Below are 20615 nucleotides of genomic sequence, written 5' to 3'. Positions count from 1 at the left end.
CTTCACCAGGACTTCTTGTTTTTATCTCCTCTTTGTCTGGGCTGACTCCAGGACTCTATAGACCTCTTTTTCTTTTCCAGTACAAGACGAAACTTCTTTTGCTGCCAATTAAATCTGCTGATGGACAAAAGCTTCTCCTCAAGATCTACACAACTTTTGCACAAATATCTTACACACACTGGTTTTGGACTTTAATTTTTTTCCCCTTGAATCAAATTACCATTTTCCTCTGATCATAATTTGGTTGGATGTGATATAAAGTTGGAGGATATCAGATTTGAGGGAAGAGGAAAGCAGCGCACAATATACATGGTGTGCTCGTCTTGCTTTATTTCCCATTCAGCCCCACAGACACCCTGCTCTCATTAGCACTTAATGCAGGTGAAAATAAAGAGGTTTAATATTAAAACAGCATGGGCACATGGAAGACATCTACCTGGACCTGTTGGAACTTGCCCAATATCACTCCCACGCTCTTTCTCTATACAAGGAGCTTTTTCACTCCTAAGACTGTAACTCCTTATCTGGGCTAATAACATTCAGTATGAAACCTCTCAAATCCCATTTGAAAACATAAGTATTCAATAATTAAGACATTTCTCCACTCCATCAGAAACGTAACAGCTTAAAGACCATCCTGCTGCCATCATGGAACAGGCTAACCAGGTCTGCTGGTTCCACCTGAGTCCCAAGGTGTGAATCCAGGGGCTGCTGCTCTCCCACCCTATGATCTCATTTATGCCAAGGAAGGGTCTTGCTACTTCACTGCCTGCAAAGAAAGGAAGGGCTGTGCAAGAACAACCAGGAGGCCCTCTCTGAGATAAGGACACAGAGTGTGGGGCTGTGCAGAGAGTGGCACCAACGCTGGGCACAGCTGGACACCTCATTCAAGCCGATGGAGTTGGCAGCCCCCAGCTGAACACACAGGCAGGGCTGTGGGTCCGAAACGCTCTGTGCAGCTGGTGTGATGCTTCAAGGGACAAGTCCTAATCCAGGAACAATGGGTCTGGTCGCATTCCCGGCCAGGCGAATTCCAGCCTCCAGTGAGGATGTGACACCCGGCACGCGGCGCTCGCTGACACAGAAACCCGGCCCGCTGGCGAGGCACTGCCCGTGCAACCACAGCTCCCCAGGAGCAGCCCTGCACAGCCACACGCTGCACCACTGGGGTCACTGCTAATTTCCTCCCAAACTTGTTGAAATCCACACTGTGGTGGTGGCTGGGTGAAGAGTAGGGATTCAAGCCCCAGAAATGTCTGTGAGCAGACAGTGACAAGGCACGTTGGTGGAACCAAGAGGAAGAGTCCACTGCTGGGAAAACCTCCCTGCTCCAGGCTGTGACAACTGATCTAGCGTGGGAACACACAGAATCCAACCTTACAAACACAAAAACCAGAACAAAACAAGATCTCCTGGCATTGCTGATCCTACTCTCCAAACCAGGGTAAGCAGGTGGAGAGGAGCCCATCTGCCCCTGCATTGGCCACCAGAAGAAGCCCCAGTTTTCCCAGCCTGTTAAAGTCAACCATTTTTCTAAAGGAAACGTTAACCACAGTGGGATATCAAGATACAAGACTGCTTTTAATTACATATACAAAAGAGTCCCTAACACTCCAGCTTTCTACAAGGGCAGCTTGCTGAGAAAAGCAACTCTGATCAAAGCAGGAAAATCTAAATCGGGTGAGCTTAGCAAGAAACTGCTTAAATTGTCCCCAGGTTTTTACGCACAAGACTCGTGAACTTCCAGCCAGAATGTGTTTTAGTTGTGGCATTATCTTTCCTTCTGATTTAGCACCTGCTGAACATAGAGAGGGATTTGTCCCTCTGTGTTCTGCACTCATGAGGCCACACCACAAGTCGTGTGTCCAGTTCTGGATTTCTCACACCAAGAAGGACATTGAGGGGCTGGAGCATGTCCAGTGAAGGGAACAGAGCTGGGGAAGGGGTTGTAGCCCCAGGAGAGGCTGAGGGAGCTGGAAAGGGGCTCAGTCTGGAGAAAAGGAGGCTCAGGGGGGACCTTGTGGCTCTGCACAGCTCCTGATAGGAGGGGACAGCCGGGGGGGTCGGGCTCCGCTCCCAGGGAACAGGGACAGGAGGAGAGGGAACAGCTTAGGCTGAGCCAGGGGAGGCTCAGGGTGGACATTAGGATGAATGTCCTCATAGAAAGGGTGGTCAAGCATAGGCATGGCAGCCCAGGCAAGTGGTAGAGTCCCCATCCCTGGAGGTGTTCAAGAAATGACCGGACATGGCACTCAATGCTCTGCTCTGGTTGAAAAAGTGGTGACTGGTCAAAGGTCTTCTTCTGGAAAAGGTATCTTCATCTGAGAGGTCTTCTCCAACCTGACAGTCAAGAAAGTCCTCAGAAAAATCTTCAGGCCTTGCTGTGGCACAGGGTCACCCCCACATTCACAGGTGAGGGCAGCAACAAGGCTTTTCTGCCGTGCAACACGAAGACTTCAAGGCTCCCGGCGAGCTGCACAAACCTTAGCTTAAAAATAGCATCCCCACAACGTGAAGGTGCCCAGGGGTTCTGCAGCTCCCTTTGCTGATCAGGGCTCCCAGCACAGGACACAAGATGGGTCCTGGACACAGGTGTGCCAAGCACCCCCTGGAGGCACAGCCCCAGCCAGAGGCACCCAATAGCTCATTTACAAACTCGCTCTTCCCAGAGCTCCTGCTCCAAACCCTGGCATTGTCTTCAGTGGACAAGCTTCCTCTGCTATCTTCTGTCTGCTCTGAATATATCTAAAGAACTCTTTGAAGTCAAAATATTCTTAGCAATTAGATCTTCTCTACTTCTTTTTGCCTTCCTAATTATCCTTTTAACTGCCTTCTGCTTATTTTAATAGATCTTCCTATCCTCCTCCTTACCAGACTGTTTATACTTTTTAAAAGCCTACTGCTTACTGCTCCTAATACTGTTTACATCTTCACTCAGCCACCTCAGCTCAGTTGCTGCTTTTTTTGCCTGATTTCAGAGTCAACCAGGGGAAATTTCCTCTCTGATCTCTGCAGCAGTTTGTAAATATCTCCCATTTTGTCTACAAGAGGTTTTCTACAATAGGTTCCCTTTTCAATAACAGGTTTCCTCTTAGGAGAGGGAATGGAGTCTCCTCTAGACCACAAGTGCTTCCATTAAAATCCATATTCTTCTATATTGCTCTAAGCACTCTTCTCTCTGCTGCTCAGCCCATTGCTTCTGCATTAGGAATATAAAGCAGATTGTTTAATGACTGAGTCCCATGTGTTCCCTAACTACCTTATTCATTATAATTTCCTGCCTCAAAAAGTAAACAAATATCCTTTTGTGCTCAATGCTACAGGAGATTACATATGATTTTCTTTAGTTATATCTCTTCTAGGGCAGAGAAAGCCACCTGGAAGTACTTTGACTTCATGCAAGAGCTTGCACCAGGGCGTGGGTGATGGTCTGGAGGGTTTGGAGCATCCTGTAGGGTTTGGAAGTGAGAATAATTTAGGGTCCATTTGTTGGAACCTAGAGAGTAAATTAAAGGGAAGCTGACTCAATATTTCCTCTGTTCCTCACAATCCTTCCCCGACCATCTGCTTTCAGACACTTGGAAACAGGACACCAAAACAGAGGCAGAAAGTGGGATCTTTTGTGAGGCCACAGAACGGCCATTCTTTACACCACTGCACAGCTCTGCCCTGGCTCACTGCTCCGAATCCTGAAGCACTTACTCCACAGACAGAGAACAAGCACCAGCACCCAGCATGCTGCACCCACAGCTCCCCTTGGCAGTTTGTTCTAATAGCCAATCTGCCCTGCTGCTCAAAATTTCCAACTCCTACTTTTAGAAATGTTTTTTGCGTCTTCATTTTGTCATCTCAGTGTTTGGATCCTGCTTCCAGGTATTGTTTCTTGCTATGCACTTTGCTAAAACCAAAGGCTCTGCTACCTGCTTTTTTGATTTTCTGCTTTTTAAACCCATGGAGAACTGGCTCCATGAAGATAAAAATCAATGAATGAGTTTTATTTTTTTTTGGCAGAGTTTCCCAAAATACAGTGCACGTCCCCAAATGTTTAAGAACAAACACTAATGAGTATATTCTTTGATGCCTCAAACTGCTTCACTCCACTCACACATTCTGTGTCTTCTCCAACTTTTCAACATCTCTGAAGGAAATGAGGGAACTGAAAATGGGGATAATGTATTAAAGCACAGGCAAGAGAAGAGCTGTTCACACACGGCTCCCTCACCAGGCACAACCGTGGTTGGCACTCCCCCACTCCCAGACTCAGTGCCACTGCTCACCCCGCAGCAGCATTTGTCCCTTTCCCACCCCAAAGCCTGGTTTGGCACTTCTGCTCCTCTCTGGTCTCCCCACACCAAAGGCAGATGCAGCCCCATCCCTCCAGGTGCCCAATCCCAAGTTCCACATCAAAGTTCACTCGATGGAGAAGACTCCATGACCCAAATCCCTGTGGGCAGCTGCAGTCCCTCCTTCCTCACCACCACCACTGTCAATGCCTGTGGTCATGCCAGACCCTGTTTGCAGCCTGCTTCACACCAGCTTTGTGGGGAATGACACAAAATCAGCCGTTTTGCCAGCTCAGGACACGCTCCCTCCATCCCTTCTGCTGGAGAACAAATCCAGCCTGACATTCCCACCGACTCATCCCCACCCTGGCCAGGCCAAGGCAGCACCACCAAATCCTCTGCAATATTCTCACTTCACCCAAATCCTACAGGAGGAAAGACAGACAGCAGCCCAAGGGGCAGACCCAGCAGGAGTGCCCAGGGAACATCCCCCAAGGAGCAGCTGGAAACCCCTGCCCTGCTCAGCTCCTGGCATCCCTGTGCACATGGGCTGAGAGTGGATCATTCCTCCTCCTTACAAATAGGGAACAGCAATATTTATTAAACATGTCTAGTTTTTTCTGCTTTATTATGCATTTTACCTCTCCTCAGCCGTGATAAGTCTACACAAACCATTATTAGAATTTCTTTTGTTCCTAATACAAATACTTTCTTACTGTTCCTTGCACTGACAGTCACAGATTTTTTTTCCCTTGTGTTTTTAACTTCCTTTATCCATTTTCTGCACTTGATAACTTCTAACTCAAGGATAACTGTCATCTCTACCTCTTAATATTCCTTTTTTTCCCTTTTATTCTGTTTTAATTCTCACCAGCACGGTGCTGCCCTGTTCAGAGGAGCTCAGGCTGCAAGGGAGGGAGGGGAGGCAGGAGAGGGGGGCTCAGGGTCCTGCCCTACACCAGCTGCAGCCAATTTTAAGCTGGAGACCAATTTTAAGCCCAGACTATAGCTCTCACTTCATGGCAGAGACCACACTTTGCTAAAAACGCCTGCAAAAGGCACAAAGGACAGCAGAGCCTCAAAAAGTGACACTCAGGACCTTTTTGTGAAATCCCAGCAGGCCCCACCTGTAACCAGGCTGCAGGGTGGGAGCTGAGGAGGGCTTGAGCCAAAGGGAGCCCCTCTGAGTAAGCCAGACACCGTCAGAACCAAAGTGAAAACAGATGCCAGCATATAAAACCTATTTAAACTAAAGCCTGAGAAAATCAAAGTTACAGGTACATCCAGTGTAAGTGAGGCATTTTCTATTGATGAGGTCATAAATATATCCCTGAAGAGCTTCATAAAATTTTAGGTGGGAGACAAAAGACTCAAGGCATTGCAATCCATATCCAAATTACATGGGAATGATGGAGCTGTGTTGACAGAGAAGCAAAGTGCAGCCCAATAAATGAAACAAGATTATGACAAGAGGTAGCAGAGAACCCTGATGAACTGGGAGCCCATCCCAGAAAAGCAGAGCACAGAGAGATGCTCAAAGTGCCAAGGAACATGAGAGAGGTCTCTGCCAGGGCAGGAAACACAATTTCAGTCAGAGGAGAATTCAGATAATCCCATAGAGACCTGCAGATGTGAAAGGCAGTTGGATGCAGAAATGGTGCTCAAGGTCCCCCACACAGGACTTCTGTCCCCACACTGTCCCCAGACACGGCACATCAGGGAATCCCAGACTGGTTTGGGCTGGGAGGGACCTTAAAGCTCATCCAGTGCCACCCCTGCCATGGATAGGGACACCTCCCACTGTCCCAGGCTGCTCCCAGCCCTGTCCAGCCTGGCCTTGGGCACTGCCAGGGATCCAGGGGCAGCCACAGCTGCTCTGGGCACCCTGTGCCAGGGCCTGCCCACCCTCCCAGGGAACAATTCCTAATTCCCAATGTCCCATCCATCCCCGCCCTCTGGCAGTGGGAAGCCATTCCCTGTGTCCTGTCCCTCCAGCCTTGTAAAGAATCTCTCTCATGTTTCTTGCAGGCTCCCTGGAAGGCCACAGTGAGGTCAGCCCAAAGCCTTCTCTTTTCCAGGCTGAACAATCCCAATTCTCTCAGCTTTTCCTCACAGGAGGAACCATTCTATGATCCTATAAACAGGAAAATTTGTTAAGAGCGTTAATGTAGCAGCTAAAAGGCCTTGCAGGTGAGGTGGACAACTTGGACATGATTATCACCTACCAAAGGGGGTTTGTTAAACAAAAATCATAGTTTAACAGCAGAGTGGGAAAGGACATTATAAATAAAAAGACACACTCAGAAAGAAATCCAAATTAGGAGAATATAAACTCAAGGAAGCACACTTTAAGCCATAAAAAAGTCAATCCAGAAAAAGATTTTGAGAAACAGGTCACTGAAGGAAAAAAAACTTAATGATCAAACACACAAGCACCAGAAATCTGCCAGATTCTGGTATAAATCAAGCACTGAAGAAAGATAAACCACAGGATAAAAATTGAAGTTCTTTGCACCAGAGCTCATTTGTGACAGGGCCTGGCACTTCCCTTCCTGGACTCTTCCCTCATGAGGAATGAGCAGAGCATCGGCCTCAAACTGTGGGGTCACCAAGAAAAGCTGCAGACCTGTCTAGCAAAATTAACAGCAAAAACCTAAAAATCTCCAGGGCCCAACAGCATCCACCCAAAAGTGTGAAAGGCATTAAGCTATTAAAATCATGCAGCACCCCCAAAATCACTGCTGTCCACCTATGAACCAGCAAGAACTGAATGTGACCCCACCGTTTCAAAAGGGCGCCAAGGAACTGCAGAACTTCATTTTTGTGGCAGAAAAATTACTATAAACAATAATTAAAAACAACAGAACAATTAAAAGTCAGTGTCCCCGTGGATTAGAAAGGAACACCAGGAGTCACCCAGGTGCCTGCAGCCATAAGTCACTGGGTTCTGAGCACTGCTGGCAAGAGGCAGTCGCAGGTAGAACAGACGTGGTGCACCCAGACTTCCAAAGGCTTCCAAAAGAGTTTGCTCTGCGAAGGCTCTTGTGGCAAGTGCACTCACAGCACTTTCACATGCACAGGATGAAGCAAGAAGTCACCTCATTGATTAACCACTGATTAAGAGAGGGAAAATAAAGGGCAGGAATAGTTCATTATCACAGTGGGGTCCCACAGCCATCTGCTCTGAGCGCCGGGCGGGGTTTGGGGAGGGAGCAGCGCAGGGAAAGCAGCCCCTGCACCCACCGAGGTGCCCAAATGAGCCATCAGCATTCCCCAGGGCAAGGAAGGAGGCACAGGGGCACCTCTGCAGCAGCTGAGGGCCTCTGATGGAACCAGCAACTCATTATGGGCGTGGGGACAGAAATGTGCCCGTGCATAAAGCTTCACCCAGAGCCCCTGGTGATCCACCTGCAAAGAGACTGCAAAACAAAACCAGGGAGCAGACGAGGGCAAGAAGGGTGATCCAGCCAGGCAAACTCCTGTGCCATGGACAGGGTGGCCAGAACAGCCCCAAAGAGCACCTCAGGGAAAAGGGACACCAGGATGGCTCGGCTTTGCTTCCCAAAGCACAAAGCTAAACCCTAAAAATAAATCCCACAAGCAAGCGAAAGCAAATATTTTTCAGTCCCCTATTTGCCTAAATAAATTGCAGATGCTGCAATTATCCAAATGATTGCCTTGGTGGTGGGTAATGCCAGGCTACGGAAAATCCACATCCCAAGGGGCTGCAGCACATCCTGGGACAATATCTCAGGAGCCTCCAAAGTGGGCACAGCACTGAGGTGAGAAAGAAACACCTGAACCAGCAGAAAATACAGCTCTGACAGTAAATCATGTGTCCCATAGCTGGAGCTACAAAGGACCTGAGTATGGGACAGCTGGCAAGGCTGCAGGCTCACAAGGAAACCCCAAAACCAGCCTGCATCGGCGTTTTCTTCTTCTAATTTATGGAGTTGGTCACTCCACAACACCTGGTGATGGAGAACTGGAAATGAAGCTGCTGATGGCCTTTGAAAAGGCATCCCCTGTAATGGAGTGGGCACAGAAACACCCAGGGAGGGCAGGAGACACCAAGGAGCACAACCTGGGAGAGCAGAGAGCTCCTGCAAAGGGACAGAGCTGAGAGGAAAATCCCCTCTGCCTTGAAACAGAGAGATGGGGAAGCACAGCAGTGCTGAAAAGTCAAAGGAAAATACAGGAGGAGAGACTTGCAGAGGTGTCCAAGGGGGGAAAATGGTTATGATCCAACATCTCACCTTGCCCATGCAGAATTATCAACAGATCTTGCACAGAAATTAGGAATGAAGACAGTGGGCTTGCCAAGCCCCCAGCTCTTCCACCCAGCACTGGGTCACCTTTGACACCCCTAAACAATCTCCAGGAAGAAAGAACAGTTCCAAATTCTTTGAGTTTACAGCCTGAAGCTTGGAAAAATGTAACAAAAATAATTGGACAAAGTTGAAAACTTATGATGTCCCAAAAAGAAAAAAAAAAGTTTCTGCAGTTTGCTTCTGAAAAATTTCCTACTGCTTTTTTGGGTTTGTGGGATCATTAAAATAGCTGAGCTGGGAACGTCATGACTTGGTTGGTTTGGCTAATAAAGAGTACTTTCTGGGCTGGAACAGTGGGGATGTTTATGGGGAAAAAAAGGCTTTTTGTGAAGAAAATGGAGTCAACTATTGATATGCAAAATAGACCAAATTATTATTTGTATAAGAAACTATTCTAACGTGATCAAACTTTAAATATTAAAAAAAAACCCCAACCCAACACTTTGGCAGAAAAGGAACTAAAAGTAGTATTCCTGGTGCCAGAATATTGCTAAATGAGAGGTTGTAATAATGGATTTGTACTTCTTGTGTGAGGGCCCTCCTGCCATAGAGACAGCTCAGGTAGAGGGACAGGGTGTTGTGGAAACAACATAGGCCAAACACTTGAAAATTCCATAAATCAAGAGGAGACAGATAATTTTTTTTTTTTTTTGCTATTTTTGGGTGAGAGGAAGGAAGAGCCTTGAAAAATGTAAATATTCAAATGCAATTTTTTCCCCCAGAATGCTATTTTGCTCATGATATTCTCCTAACAAACAAACTCCTCTTGTCCTGCAGAGGCAAAGGGACAGGCTGGAGCCTAGGAATTAGGGAATGTTTCACTGACTTCAGTCAAAGCTGCTTGTAGGGTAATTTAACCACAAGCCCAAATCCCCACAGGACTTGTCCCTAAGTGAATTCCAAAGCAGAACAAAAATTAGAGATTGAAGATTAAAAATAAAAAAAAAAATTAAAAACCCCAAACCACATCTCCTATGAGGAAAAGTCAAGACAGAAATGGAAAATTCCTTGCTGGCAAGGATGCTAATTGCATACCTTGTGCTAGGAGCTGAATATCATAAATTTCTACATATATATTTAATTAGGTTAATTTGGAAACCGTAGACATATGTCTGCTTAAAGCAGACAGGAACATTTCATTTTATACATTTTAAATCTCACATAATGAGCTCCAATCACAAGCAGTGTTTATGCTGCAAGAGGATGGCCAAGGAGCTCCTGTCAAAGGAGGGAAGCACAAACATTTCCCACTCACACAAACAAACAGCCACAACGTGGGACTTATCTCCTCCACCTTATCAGGAACCAAAAGCAAATGCAGCACTCTCAGCAAATCTACTTTCTGGCAACTAAACCAAATCAGATTACATAGGAAAAACAAAGAAAAAAAAACCAACAAAAAACAACCAAGCAAACAAAAAAAAAAACACCACCAAAAATTTAAATACATGTAAGATTTCAGGAAAAGGGACCTCGATTTTGAGGTTTTTTTCTCATTTACAAAGGGCACCGCTATTCCCTCCATGTGGGGACCATGGAGAATACCTAGAGCTGGAAGAAATCCACAGAGATCATCCAGCCCAGCCCCTGTCCCTGGCTAGACCCTCCAACAACCCCACCCTGGGCATCCCTGGCAGTGCTGGCCAAACGCTCCTGGAGCTCTGGCAGCCTCGGGGCCGTGCCCATTCCCTGGGGAGCCTGGGCAGTGCCAGCACCCTCTGGGGTGCTGTTCTCCAATAAATGATCCAGGGGACTCTCCCACATCCCTCTGGCATCTGCCAGCAGTCCCAGGAGCAGCACTGAGCAGGGCTCCCAGACCCCACGGGAGGATGTGGATCTCTGGATGTATCTCCACCTCTCTGAAAGCTCTCTCTGGATACATTTCCATTTTGTATTTCTCTCCCAGCGCCCTCCCCGGCTGCAGGCACAGTGGATCCCCTGCCAGGCTGTGTCTCTGGCATGTCCTAACAAACCCCATGGAGCAGAAATGTCAGTTCCAACTGCTGTTATCACCAACCAGCCAAATTTAAAGGCCTCTAAAATAAAGGCACATAAGAGGGTAAAAGTATGCCTCCCTTGGAGTTATATGTAGTAACCCCAGTAGTATTAACCATAAACGGCCCTGAAGCCAAGTCAAAACACATCCCAGGGCGACCTTCCTGGTGGTCATTCATTAATTTCTTCCCTGGTGAAGTCCAGCTCCAGCCCTGCCAGGGCCACCAAAGGCCAGGTCCCAGACTGTCCCCTGGTGTCACTGCCACTGCCATTGCCCCTCAGCATCTTCAACAGCACCCCCTGACTGCAAAGAGAAGTCCCAGTGATTCCCAAGGGGATTTTCAGATCCCCCTGCCAACAGCCTGATCCAAATCCAGCTGTCCCTCCCTACAGAGGTTTCCAAAATACATGCACAAATTCAAAAAGGTATTTTATTCCCAGCCAATAATCACCCTGCCTTCTTACAACTTTCTTCCCACCCTCAAAATCACAAATATCTCATAAACACCAGTGAAAGCTCAGGATTTGCAGCCCACAGAGTAAGGCACATCAGACCTCAAGTGACAGATTTACACCCAGAAAAGCAGGAGCTATTCTTGGGTTTCGAGCCAGAGCCCTACTAAGGCTGCCTGCACGCTGTTCTCTGGGATGCTCCCAGCTCAGTCTCCAAGCTACATCCACCAGCCTGCAGACCTAACACAACAAATTGTACAAATCTGCTGGAAACGGGTTTCATTCATCCATTCATTCATTCTCTCCTCGTGTAACCAAGTAAATAGAATAATAATAATTAAAAAAAAAAAGAATCTCACCAAAATACGGACAACTGGATTTCAAGTGTGCACCCCAAAGGCTCTGCAGCACCCCATGCCCTGTCCTGCTCCCAGTGTGACAAGCCCACGTCGCTCCAGGTTTTCCTCCAGGTTCCCCTCCTGGCTCTCCCACACCAGCAGAGCTGCTGGCTTTGGTTGCAGTTCTGAAAACTGAGGTTTAATATTTCTAAAAATAGGCCTAAAGCAATTAAATACTTGCACTAAAATTGTTCTCAACATACTGGAAGCAGTAAATGACGGCCCTTCAATGCAAGCACACCCAACTTCTCAAAACTGACTTCTGCTGCTATTTTCAGGCAGGAAAGGATACCTACACCCACGCAGAGCAAAAAAATTAACTTCCATAAGATTACTGCTGCCTGTGTGTATCTAGTAAAATAAAATCACAACAAATATTAAATCCTGAAGAGCCTGGAGACACAGTGGTGCCATCAGGACACCAGCACTGGCATGTGAGCACATTTGGCCCATCCAGCCTGGCTCAGCTCACTGCCAGTGGGAGGGTCTGACATACCTGGCTGCTCTCACTTCTGTCAGTTGCTGAGATATCAAACTTTGTGTGATAACATCACTGATTTCTAAGCCAGGGCAGAAAACACCATGGAGCTCCTGTGTTCCTGGCCCAGGCACAGTATGGACCCAAGAGCCCTCACAGTATCCCAGACCCACCCGAGAACCTCACTGCATCCAGGAGTGTCCCAGGCACATCCAAATGCACAAACACAGCACAGGTATTGATCCCTCAAATACCTATGGCAGGCTCCAGCAGCTCCTCTCTGCTCCACACTCTGACATTCATGTTTCCCTTTGTCAGCCCCTTATCAGTGCAGGCAAATTCTCCAGTCTCTACTTCTCCACTTCCAGCCTTATTTTCCACATTATACTAGCCAAATATAGACATGAAACAAGCAGGAGTGCTGGGAATCACAAGTAAGGAAAGCCTTGCCTATATAATTAAATCTTTGCAGGTACAGTACAGCAGCAAAACCTTTCTAAGCACACACTGGAGTGCCTTGGAAATACAGGTGAGGGAAATAAAGGGAGGGACTCCCAAGGAAAGCTGCTCTAGCAGAGGAACTGGTGGGGTGACACTGCTCCCATCACCAAAAAGCACAAGACTTGGCCACCCTCGGCCCTTCCCATGGGACAGCCCCATGCCAGGCTGACCCAGGGCTCTGCAGTTTCACCCCAGAAGAGCCACATGGCCTCCAGCTTCTCCAGAGGCAGCACAGCTCCATCAGCCACAAGTCCCATCACCTGGCAAGGTGGGACTCTGCCCTGGCCACGGCCAAGCGTCACCCGGGCACAGGCACACCCAGGGAGGCACAGGCACGGGGTCCAGCTGGTCTGACCCCATCAAGGGCAGGCAGAACATGCCCTGTGCCCCCCACCCTGCCTCTGCTCCCCAGGCTGCCCCAGGCAGCATCTCAGCTGGAGCAAGAGCTCCCAGCGTGCTGGCACCAGCCCTCGCAGCCCGGTCAGTGAACCAGAGCTAACTGCCACTCAACTGCCAAAAAACTGGAAAACACACAGCACAAGAACTCTTCTCCGTGGGCCCAGAGGAGGTTTAATTAAGGGGATGGATTCTAATCTACCTGTGTCACTGCCACGCTGCTTGTGCCCTCCGTGCCGCATCCTCACCCAAATGCACCACTCGGAATACAAAGCTTCTCTGCACTTTCAATGAGCACAGGGGAGAATTTTCTTTATTCAATCTCTTTTTTCTGCCACTGCTCACTTTGGGAGAATCTAACAAGTGAAACCCAAGTAACTCAGAGAGCCACCATGCAGCTTGCCCAGCACCTCCCTGTGCATTTACATTCTCAGTAGTGTTGGAGTACAAACCCCACATTTCAGGAGATGACCTGTGTCCATCACTTGGGCTCTGACACGCATGTTCCAGCACGAGCAAAGCAATTTCAGTGTGGAAAGAAACTCACTGCTGAGCCCAGCCCAAAGGGTGCCCAACACTGACACTGAGCATCATGCCCCACCAGCAGCAGTGAGAGCCCTCAGCAGGAGACAGCAGAAAAGGTCCAGGGATGAGTGGATCCAAGGGACTCAAGGTCTGAATATCAAAGCTCAACCAAGGGACCACTGTGACTGTCATTTGAAACACCAAGAAGCGAGTGCAAGACAGCTTTGATGTCTTCAGCACATCTTGGGAAGAGACCTTCTCTGCAGAGAGAGCATCTGCTCAGCCTTTCCCCTCTTCCAGAGGAGACACGAGTGTGCAGCAAAGCCTCCCACATCCCATGGGTCACCTGAACAGCCACAGCCACATCCCAGCTCCTCCAAGTGCCAGGCAGGGACAGCAGGCACCAAACCCTGCTCCATCCAGAGCCCTCCACGTGGCTGCAGCCATGGGGTTTGGGGACAAACAGATATTGCTGATGCTACCATCAACTCAACCTTCTGGTTGTTATTTTTGATTATTAAATTTTGCATACTCTTGGTTATGTTCCCAAGCTCTATACATGTGGTGTATATTATATGTTACATATTATGTATTACACAGACTCATGTTTTTCCACTCCCTCTCTGTTACAACTTTACCCCATTCCCACTGTCACCAGAACTAACCAAGGTCACCAGGAGCTGCTCCTACACGGGGCACCTTCCCCACACAGCAGGAGCCACTGCCTTCCCCAGTCCCTTTTCTGGTGCCATGGTTTAAAAATCCAGCTCTCACATGATGAGGCAGAGCCACTGTGACAAGCTGCACCAGAGCCCTGCGCCCCTGGTGAAAGGCACATTGCAAATGGTTATTTTTCATATACTATCCATGGTAAACAGCAGCATTCATTTCTATTCCCTTGCTCCAGACAAATCAATGATTGTTAATGCAAAGTCAACACGTCCAGATGTAGTTTGCATACTAGTTAACCACTAAATTGGCATCACATAGTACAAAATAATCAAGAGACATTCAAGGAACCAAACAAAAGCAAAAAGGAGGCAGATGACTAGCAATTAATCCATAAAAGACCTTTAAAAATTAGAAACTTCTTCCCCAGAAAACATGATACGGCCAAACTGAATCCATAAATGTCAAATTCCAAATATGTACAATGCTGGATGCACAGAAATGTAGAAATTGCAAGAAATAAATATCTCCTGGGGCCATTTCCCCACGTCCCTTACCAAGAACAGGCACAGCCTCCACTGGCAGCCCCTGCTCAGGCTATTCCCCTCACCTCACTTGGTACATGATATACAAATAGTGCCTGATCTGGTAAATCTCTGACAAAACTCACATTTTGGGGTGGCTTCCCACAACTGAAGGACCACCCTTGTCTGTTTTACAGCTCCCAGCACACAAATAACAACCTGCAGGGATCCAAGCCTGGACTGGAGTAAGCACAGAGACCAGGGTAGCAGCTGCAGTGAATGGGGGATGAAGTAAACCCTTGGGATGTGCCACACTTCCTGCACACCCTTATCCCATAGCACCCTGGGCTGGCTGGTGCCTTCCCCTGGGCCACTCCTGAAATCTGAGCCATGCTCAAGCTGAGGATGCTCTGGGAGAGGCCACCAGTGGCTCCATGGGCAGAGCCAGGGACCCTACACTGCCACGCACCCAGAGCCAGCGTGGCCCCGCAGGACCTGTGCCATGGGGCTGTGCCATGGGGGCTGTGCCGTGGGGCTGTGCCATGGGGGCTGTGCCATGGGGGCTGTGCCGTGGGGCTGTGCCATGGGGGCTGTGCCGTGGGGCTGTGCTGTGGGGGCTGTGCCATGGGACTGTGCCATGGGGCTGTGCTGTGGGGGCTGTGCCGTGGGGCTGTGCTGTGGGGGCTGTGCCGTGGGGGCTGTGCCATGGGGGCTGTGCCATGGGGCTGTGCTGTGGGGGCTGTGCCATGGGGGCTGTGCCGTGGGGCTGTGCCATGGGGCTGTGCTGTGGGGGCTGTGCCATGGGGGCTGTGCTGTGGGGGCTGTGCCGTGGGGCTGTGCCGTGGGGCTGTGCCATGGGGGCTGTGCCATGGGGGCTGTGCCGTGGGGGCTGTGCCATGGGGGCTGTGCCGTGGGGGCTGTGCCGTGGGGGCTGTGCCGTGGGGCTGTGCCATGGGGGCTGTGCCATGGGGCTGTGCCATGGGGGCTGTGCCGTGGGGCTGTGCCGTGGGGCTGTGCTGTGGGGGCTGTGCCATGGGGGCTGTGCTGTGGGGGCTGTGCCGTGGGGCTGTGCCATGGGGGCTGTGCCGTGGGGCTGTGCCATGGGGCTGTGCTGTGGGGGCTGTGCCGTGGGGCTGTGCTGTGGGGGCTGTGCCGTGGGGCTGTGCCATGGGGCTGTGCTGTGGGGGCTGTGCCATGGGGCTGTGCTGTGGGGGCTGTGCCATGGGGGCTGTGCCGTGGGGGCTGTGCCATGGGGCTGTGCTGTGGGGGCTGTGCCGTGGGGCTGTGCCGTGGGGCTGTGCTGTGGGGCTGTGCCATGGGGGCTGTGCCGTGGGGCTGTGCCATGGGGCTGTGCTGTGGGGGCTGTGCCGTGGGGGCTGTGCTGTGGGGGCTGTGCCATGGGGCTGTGCCATGGGGCTGTGCCATGGGGGCTGTGCCATGGGGCTGTGCTGTGGGGCACCACATCCAGGAGCAGCATCCAGGACCTTGTACCAAGTCCTGCCATGCCATGGTGGGAAGGTCAAAATCCTTGAACAGGCACAGCATCCAAAGAATTATTGATCCACAGAGCTGGAATGGACCCACCAGGATGACCCAGCCCAGCCCCTGTCCCTGCCCAGACCCCCCAACAACCCCACCCTGGGCATCCCTGGCAGCGCTGGCCAAACGCTCCTGGAGCTCTGGCAGCCTCGGGGCCGTGCCCATTCCCTGGGGAGCCTGGGCAGTGCCAGCACCCTCTGGGGGAAGAACCTTTCCTGCTCTCCAGCCTGACCTGCCCTGACACAGTGGGCACAATCCCGACTCTGTATCAGCATGACTCTTAGAGCAGGTTTCAACCCTCTCCCCTGTAAAATAAAATTAAATTAATCTATTTTTTAGAACACTAATTCCACTCTGATTTCACTCCTGCACTTGCATAATTGCAAACTTGACTGTGCATCACCGGGGCCACGTGACTGCACCCATGAACTGAACTATTCCCAGCATTGCATTATGGCAGTGATATATATTTAAATTCTCCTGGAGTCATGCAATAACCTCCCAAGGTTTTATATGGCATTTGTATAAATATTATCTACTACTTTAATAATATTATGTCTGTTTTCATTCTGGGATGAAAATATGTCACTGAAAATGAGGTCCTGGAAATTTTTCTTTTTTTAAAAAATACATTTCAGTTATGTCACAAGAAATCTGTTGGTATCACTCAGCTGAGCTCCCTCCCTCCCCTTTCCCTTCCACGCTGCCAACAGCAATTTTGAAAAGGATAAAATATTGATCAACTTTCCAGAAGAAAAAAAAAAAAAAAAAGAAAAAAAAAATCCCCCTGAAGGCAGACTGCAATGAAAAACTATGAAATCTTTTCCAGGCAGGAGCAGGTTTGTGCTGGAAGGACAGGCAGAAAGGTGAGATTCAGACCCATTACAGCCCCTAGCAGCAGGAGCTGGTGCTGGAAAGCTGCAGCTCCCCAGGGAGTTAAGGATGGGAAAGGTTGTAGTTCCCACAGCAACCCGTGCAGGGAGGACACGCACAGCACCCCCAGCACAGCTGAAAACACCTCCAGTCCAGGCCTCCCCAGCTTCAAGCCCTCTGCTTCAGGAGAAACTCGAAAGGCATCATTACCACAGCTGGCACAGTGACCCCAGGACTGAGGCTTGGTCATTAGTTCTAATTAAAATGCAGCACCCATCGGTGCATCCCCCGCCAAATCCCAAATCCACAGGGATGCTCCCCACATCTCTGGGTGTGTGGCAGGGCAAAGGAAAAGCAGCATCAAAAGGTCTGATTCACACAATAAAGAAATGTATGAAATCTTAAAAAAAAAAAAAAAAAAAAAAATTACAGCTAAACAGTTCCTTGGGGTACAATCATATCGTAGTAAAAGTTCTGGGGTGCAGCTCAAGGAAGGGAATTCTTGGAGGGTAAGAATATGGAAAAGCCACCAGGCTACAGCTTCCTGGATGAAACCATGAATAAAATATTCTCCAGGATTGTTTAATCCAATTTGGAGCATTGTGTGTAATTTTTACCCAGATGTGCCACCCGGTTCTAACTGCACCACCGCCAGGCTGGCACCGGCCTCCCGCTCCATTATTTGCTAAAAAAGGGATTCAGGAAGAGGGTGGGTCCCCTTCGGGGGGGTTGGGGGCAAATAAATGCAAAAATAAAAATATGGAGTTGACATTTCGGAGTATTTCTTCCTCCACCCAGGAGTTATCCTGCTTTGCAAATTTTTCCATTTCCCCCCCCTCTGAAAAACTCAAAACATGAAACAAAGGGGAGAAAAGTGAAAACAGCCCCCAAACCCTGAATTCACCAATCACTCCTTTCTGATTTCCAGCAAATATCAAATTACCAGGAACAGAAAATCAAAACCAAAAAAAAAATTAAAAAAAAAAAAAACCACCAAACTTTTCAGGGGATTGAGATTCAAAATTAAAAATTCATTCTGGTTCGAAATTTAATTTTATTTTGTGCAGCACCCAGATTTCAGCATTTGCTGGTAGGTGCCCAGCAGCTCCAGAAACTCACTTTGGAGTTTAAAATTTAAAAATGCTTCTTTCCAAAAAGGAAAAAAAAAAAAAAATCTAAACTGCTGCAGCTGTGGAGCCAGCCATCTTGCTATTTTGTCCCCATTTTAGAGAGGATACTGTGTCAAGGTTGGTAAAACTCAACGTTGACCTAATCTTTCTCTTCCTCTCCCTCCCCCACTTTTGGGTGGAAAGGCCATGTAGCTCTCCTAGATTGCTTTTTTCTTGAAACAATGCATGTTTCAGAGCTCTTTTGTTATTTATTTTTAAAAAGATCAATACCAAGACCCCAGTATTCAAGGGCAACCCTACAATAATAAACCAGTGTGTGCACAGTCCAGAACTCACAGGCACTCTGTAACAGCACAATAATAGGGACAGGACTATTTAAAACAAACAAACAAACAAAACAATTAAGAAAAACCCCACCAAAAATAATAATGAAAAAAAAAATTTCAATTCAAACTCCAGCAAGGCTTTAACAGTCAAGGAGAAAAAGGATTTTGAAATTGTGAAAATTATCATGGCTGAGCCCTTTAAAGGCACTTCAGTTTAAAAAAAAATGAAAATCACAAAATCTGCAATTATTTTTTCACAATATTGTTAATTATGCATATTCATAATATCATGGCGGACCTTATAATAAACCTGTGTAAATATTAGATTTATGTGAGCCATAGGACACAGAGTTATTATAGTGTGTTTAAAAAAAGAAGGGAAAAAAAAAACGTAAGAAACATAGTATGGAAATTTTCTTCTCTACAAAAGAAGTAGGAAATTAAATGCTGGAAACTGTTTTAATTATGCCAGGAGAAACCATCCAAAAAGCCAAGAAATTCTAAAATAAAACTGACATTCTACTCTTAATTTTGCTTGTCCTCGTGTTTTCTTGGACTGTGTTTAGAATCTCATTGTTTAACAGCAGTTTTGCATGAAATCCAAAATCACCAAAAAAAAAAAAAAAAAAAAAAAAAAAAAAAAATTTGGGTGTGTCCACAGCAAATTTTCTGGGTTCTTCATTTTCCTGCAAAACTCCTCATTTCAAACAAAATAACTTTAAGCACTGCAGCAAAAAAAGGAAAAAAATTAAACCCTGAGTTTTGGCAGAGCTTACTGCACAAGTTCAAAATTACAATGAAGCCCAATTCTTAATTGCTCCGGAACAGCAATTCTCCCACTTTCCCAAACTAATCCCTCCCTGCAGCTCACCCGGGGGGGCCCACCAAAAACTTGACTCACTTTCCTTTCCCAGCACTCTGCTGTTCCCAGGCTCCGTTTTTCTTCAGAAAATGGGGGTGGAGGGGAGAAAAACCTGAATTCATTCAAATTCCTGTTTAATTTTCATTTCCATGAGCTGGGCTTTGGCTCCAAAGGAACACACACGAAATTTGCGGGGCGCTGCTGAAGCTGCCGGAGGAACCCCAACATGGGGGATCCAGCCCCAACTTTCTGGGAAAAAAATCAGAAATAGCAGAATATTTCCTTTTTTTTTTTTTTTTTTCCAATTTTTTTTTTTTTTTTTTTTTTTTTTTACGAAATAGTCTCCTCTAGGTGGCGTCGTTTTAATGGAAAAAAAAAAATGGGGGAAAAAAAAAAAAAAAAAACGTTCCGGAGGAAAAATTAAGAGAAGGAGGGAAAAAAAAAAAAAAAAAAGAAAAAAAAAGAAAGAAGGAAAAGAAAAAGAAAAAGGCCAGAGAAGGGGCGCGGGGCACGGAGCGCGGCGGGGCCGGGCCGGGCCGGGGTGCGGGGCCGAGCCGGGCCGAGGGGCGGCTCGTCCCCGACATGGCTGCTGAGCTCCGCTTTGTTTTCCGCCCGGTCCGAGCGGCCGCGGGCTCCGGCACCGCGGGGTCCGAGGAGCCGCTGCCGGCGCTGCCCCCGCGCACTGCGCCAAAGCGCCGCCGGGGCTCCGCGACGGGGCGGCTGCGGCTGCCGCCCTCCCTCCTTCCCTTCCCTTCCGTTCCCTTCCTCCCCGCTCCCTCCGCCTCCCCCCGGGGACACGCCGCCCGGCCGCCGCGTACCTGCGCTGCCGCCGCCGCCGCCGCCGGAGCGGAGCCGTCCGGCTGGTTCATGGGGCTGGGGCGGGAGCAGGCGAGCCCCGCGCCGCCGCGGCCTGCGATCCGCCCGCCGCGCACAAAGCCGCCGCCGCCGCCGCCGCTGCCTCCTTTCCGCCCTCCCAGGAGCGGCGAGTGGGGGCGATGCCCCCGCTGCGCGGGTGGGCGGCTCGCCGGGCTGCTGCAGCCCCCCTTCCCCCCGGGGCATGGGCCGGGGCGGCCGCCGCGGGCACGGGCGCTGCCGCTAGCGGCGCGGCGCGCAGGGCTGGGCGGGCGCCTCCCGCTGCCGAGCCCGCGCCGCCGCCATCACGAGCCGCTCTGGGGGCAGCTCCAGCCGCAGCGCGCTCGCAGCCGGCGGCGCCGGGAGAAAGGGGCTGAGTCTGGCCCGGCGCGGGAGCCCCGCCGCCCGCCCGGCCGGCCCCGCGCTGCCCTCCGCCCCCGCGCCGGGCACCGCGCAGCCCGGCCCGGCCCGGCCCGGCCG

General features: G+C 49.3%; 1 protein-coding gene across 5 annotated transcripts in view; it reads right to left on the bottom strand.

The window, feature by feature from the left end:
• Window positions 1-20359, bottom strand: part of ZNF618 (zinc finger protein 618) — a 149067-nt gene extending 128708 nt beyond the window's left edge. For all 5 annotated transcript variants that reach the window (XM_053996263.1, XM_053996264.1, XM_053996266.1 and 2 more), the window contains exon 1: window positions 20102-20359. In XM_053996263.1, the coding sequence (XP_053852238.1) occupies window positions 20102-20152 (51 nt within the window). In that variant the 5' untranslated portion in view covers window positions 20153-20359. The remainder of the gene's footprint in view (window positions 1-20101) is intronic.
• Window positions 20360-20615: the final 256 nt, after the last annotated feature.

Source organism: Vidua macroura, chromosome 21, assembly GCF_024509145.1.
Source record: "Vidua macroura isolate BioBank_ID:100142 chromosome 21, ASM2450914v1, whole genome shotgun sequence".
NCBI lineage: Eukaryota > Metazoa > Chordata > Aves > Passeriformes > Viduidae > Vidua > Vidua macroura.
The sequence above is the reverse complement of the archived record's forward strand: the minus strand, read 5'-3'. Positions and strand labels throughout refer to the sequence as shown.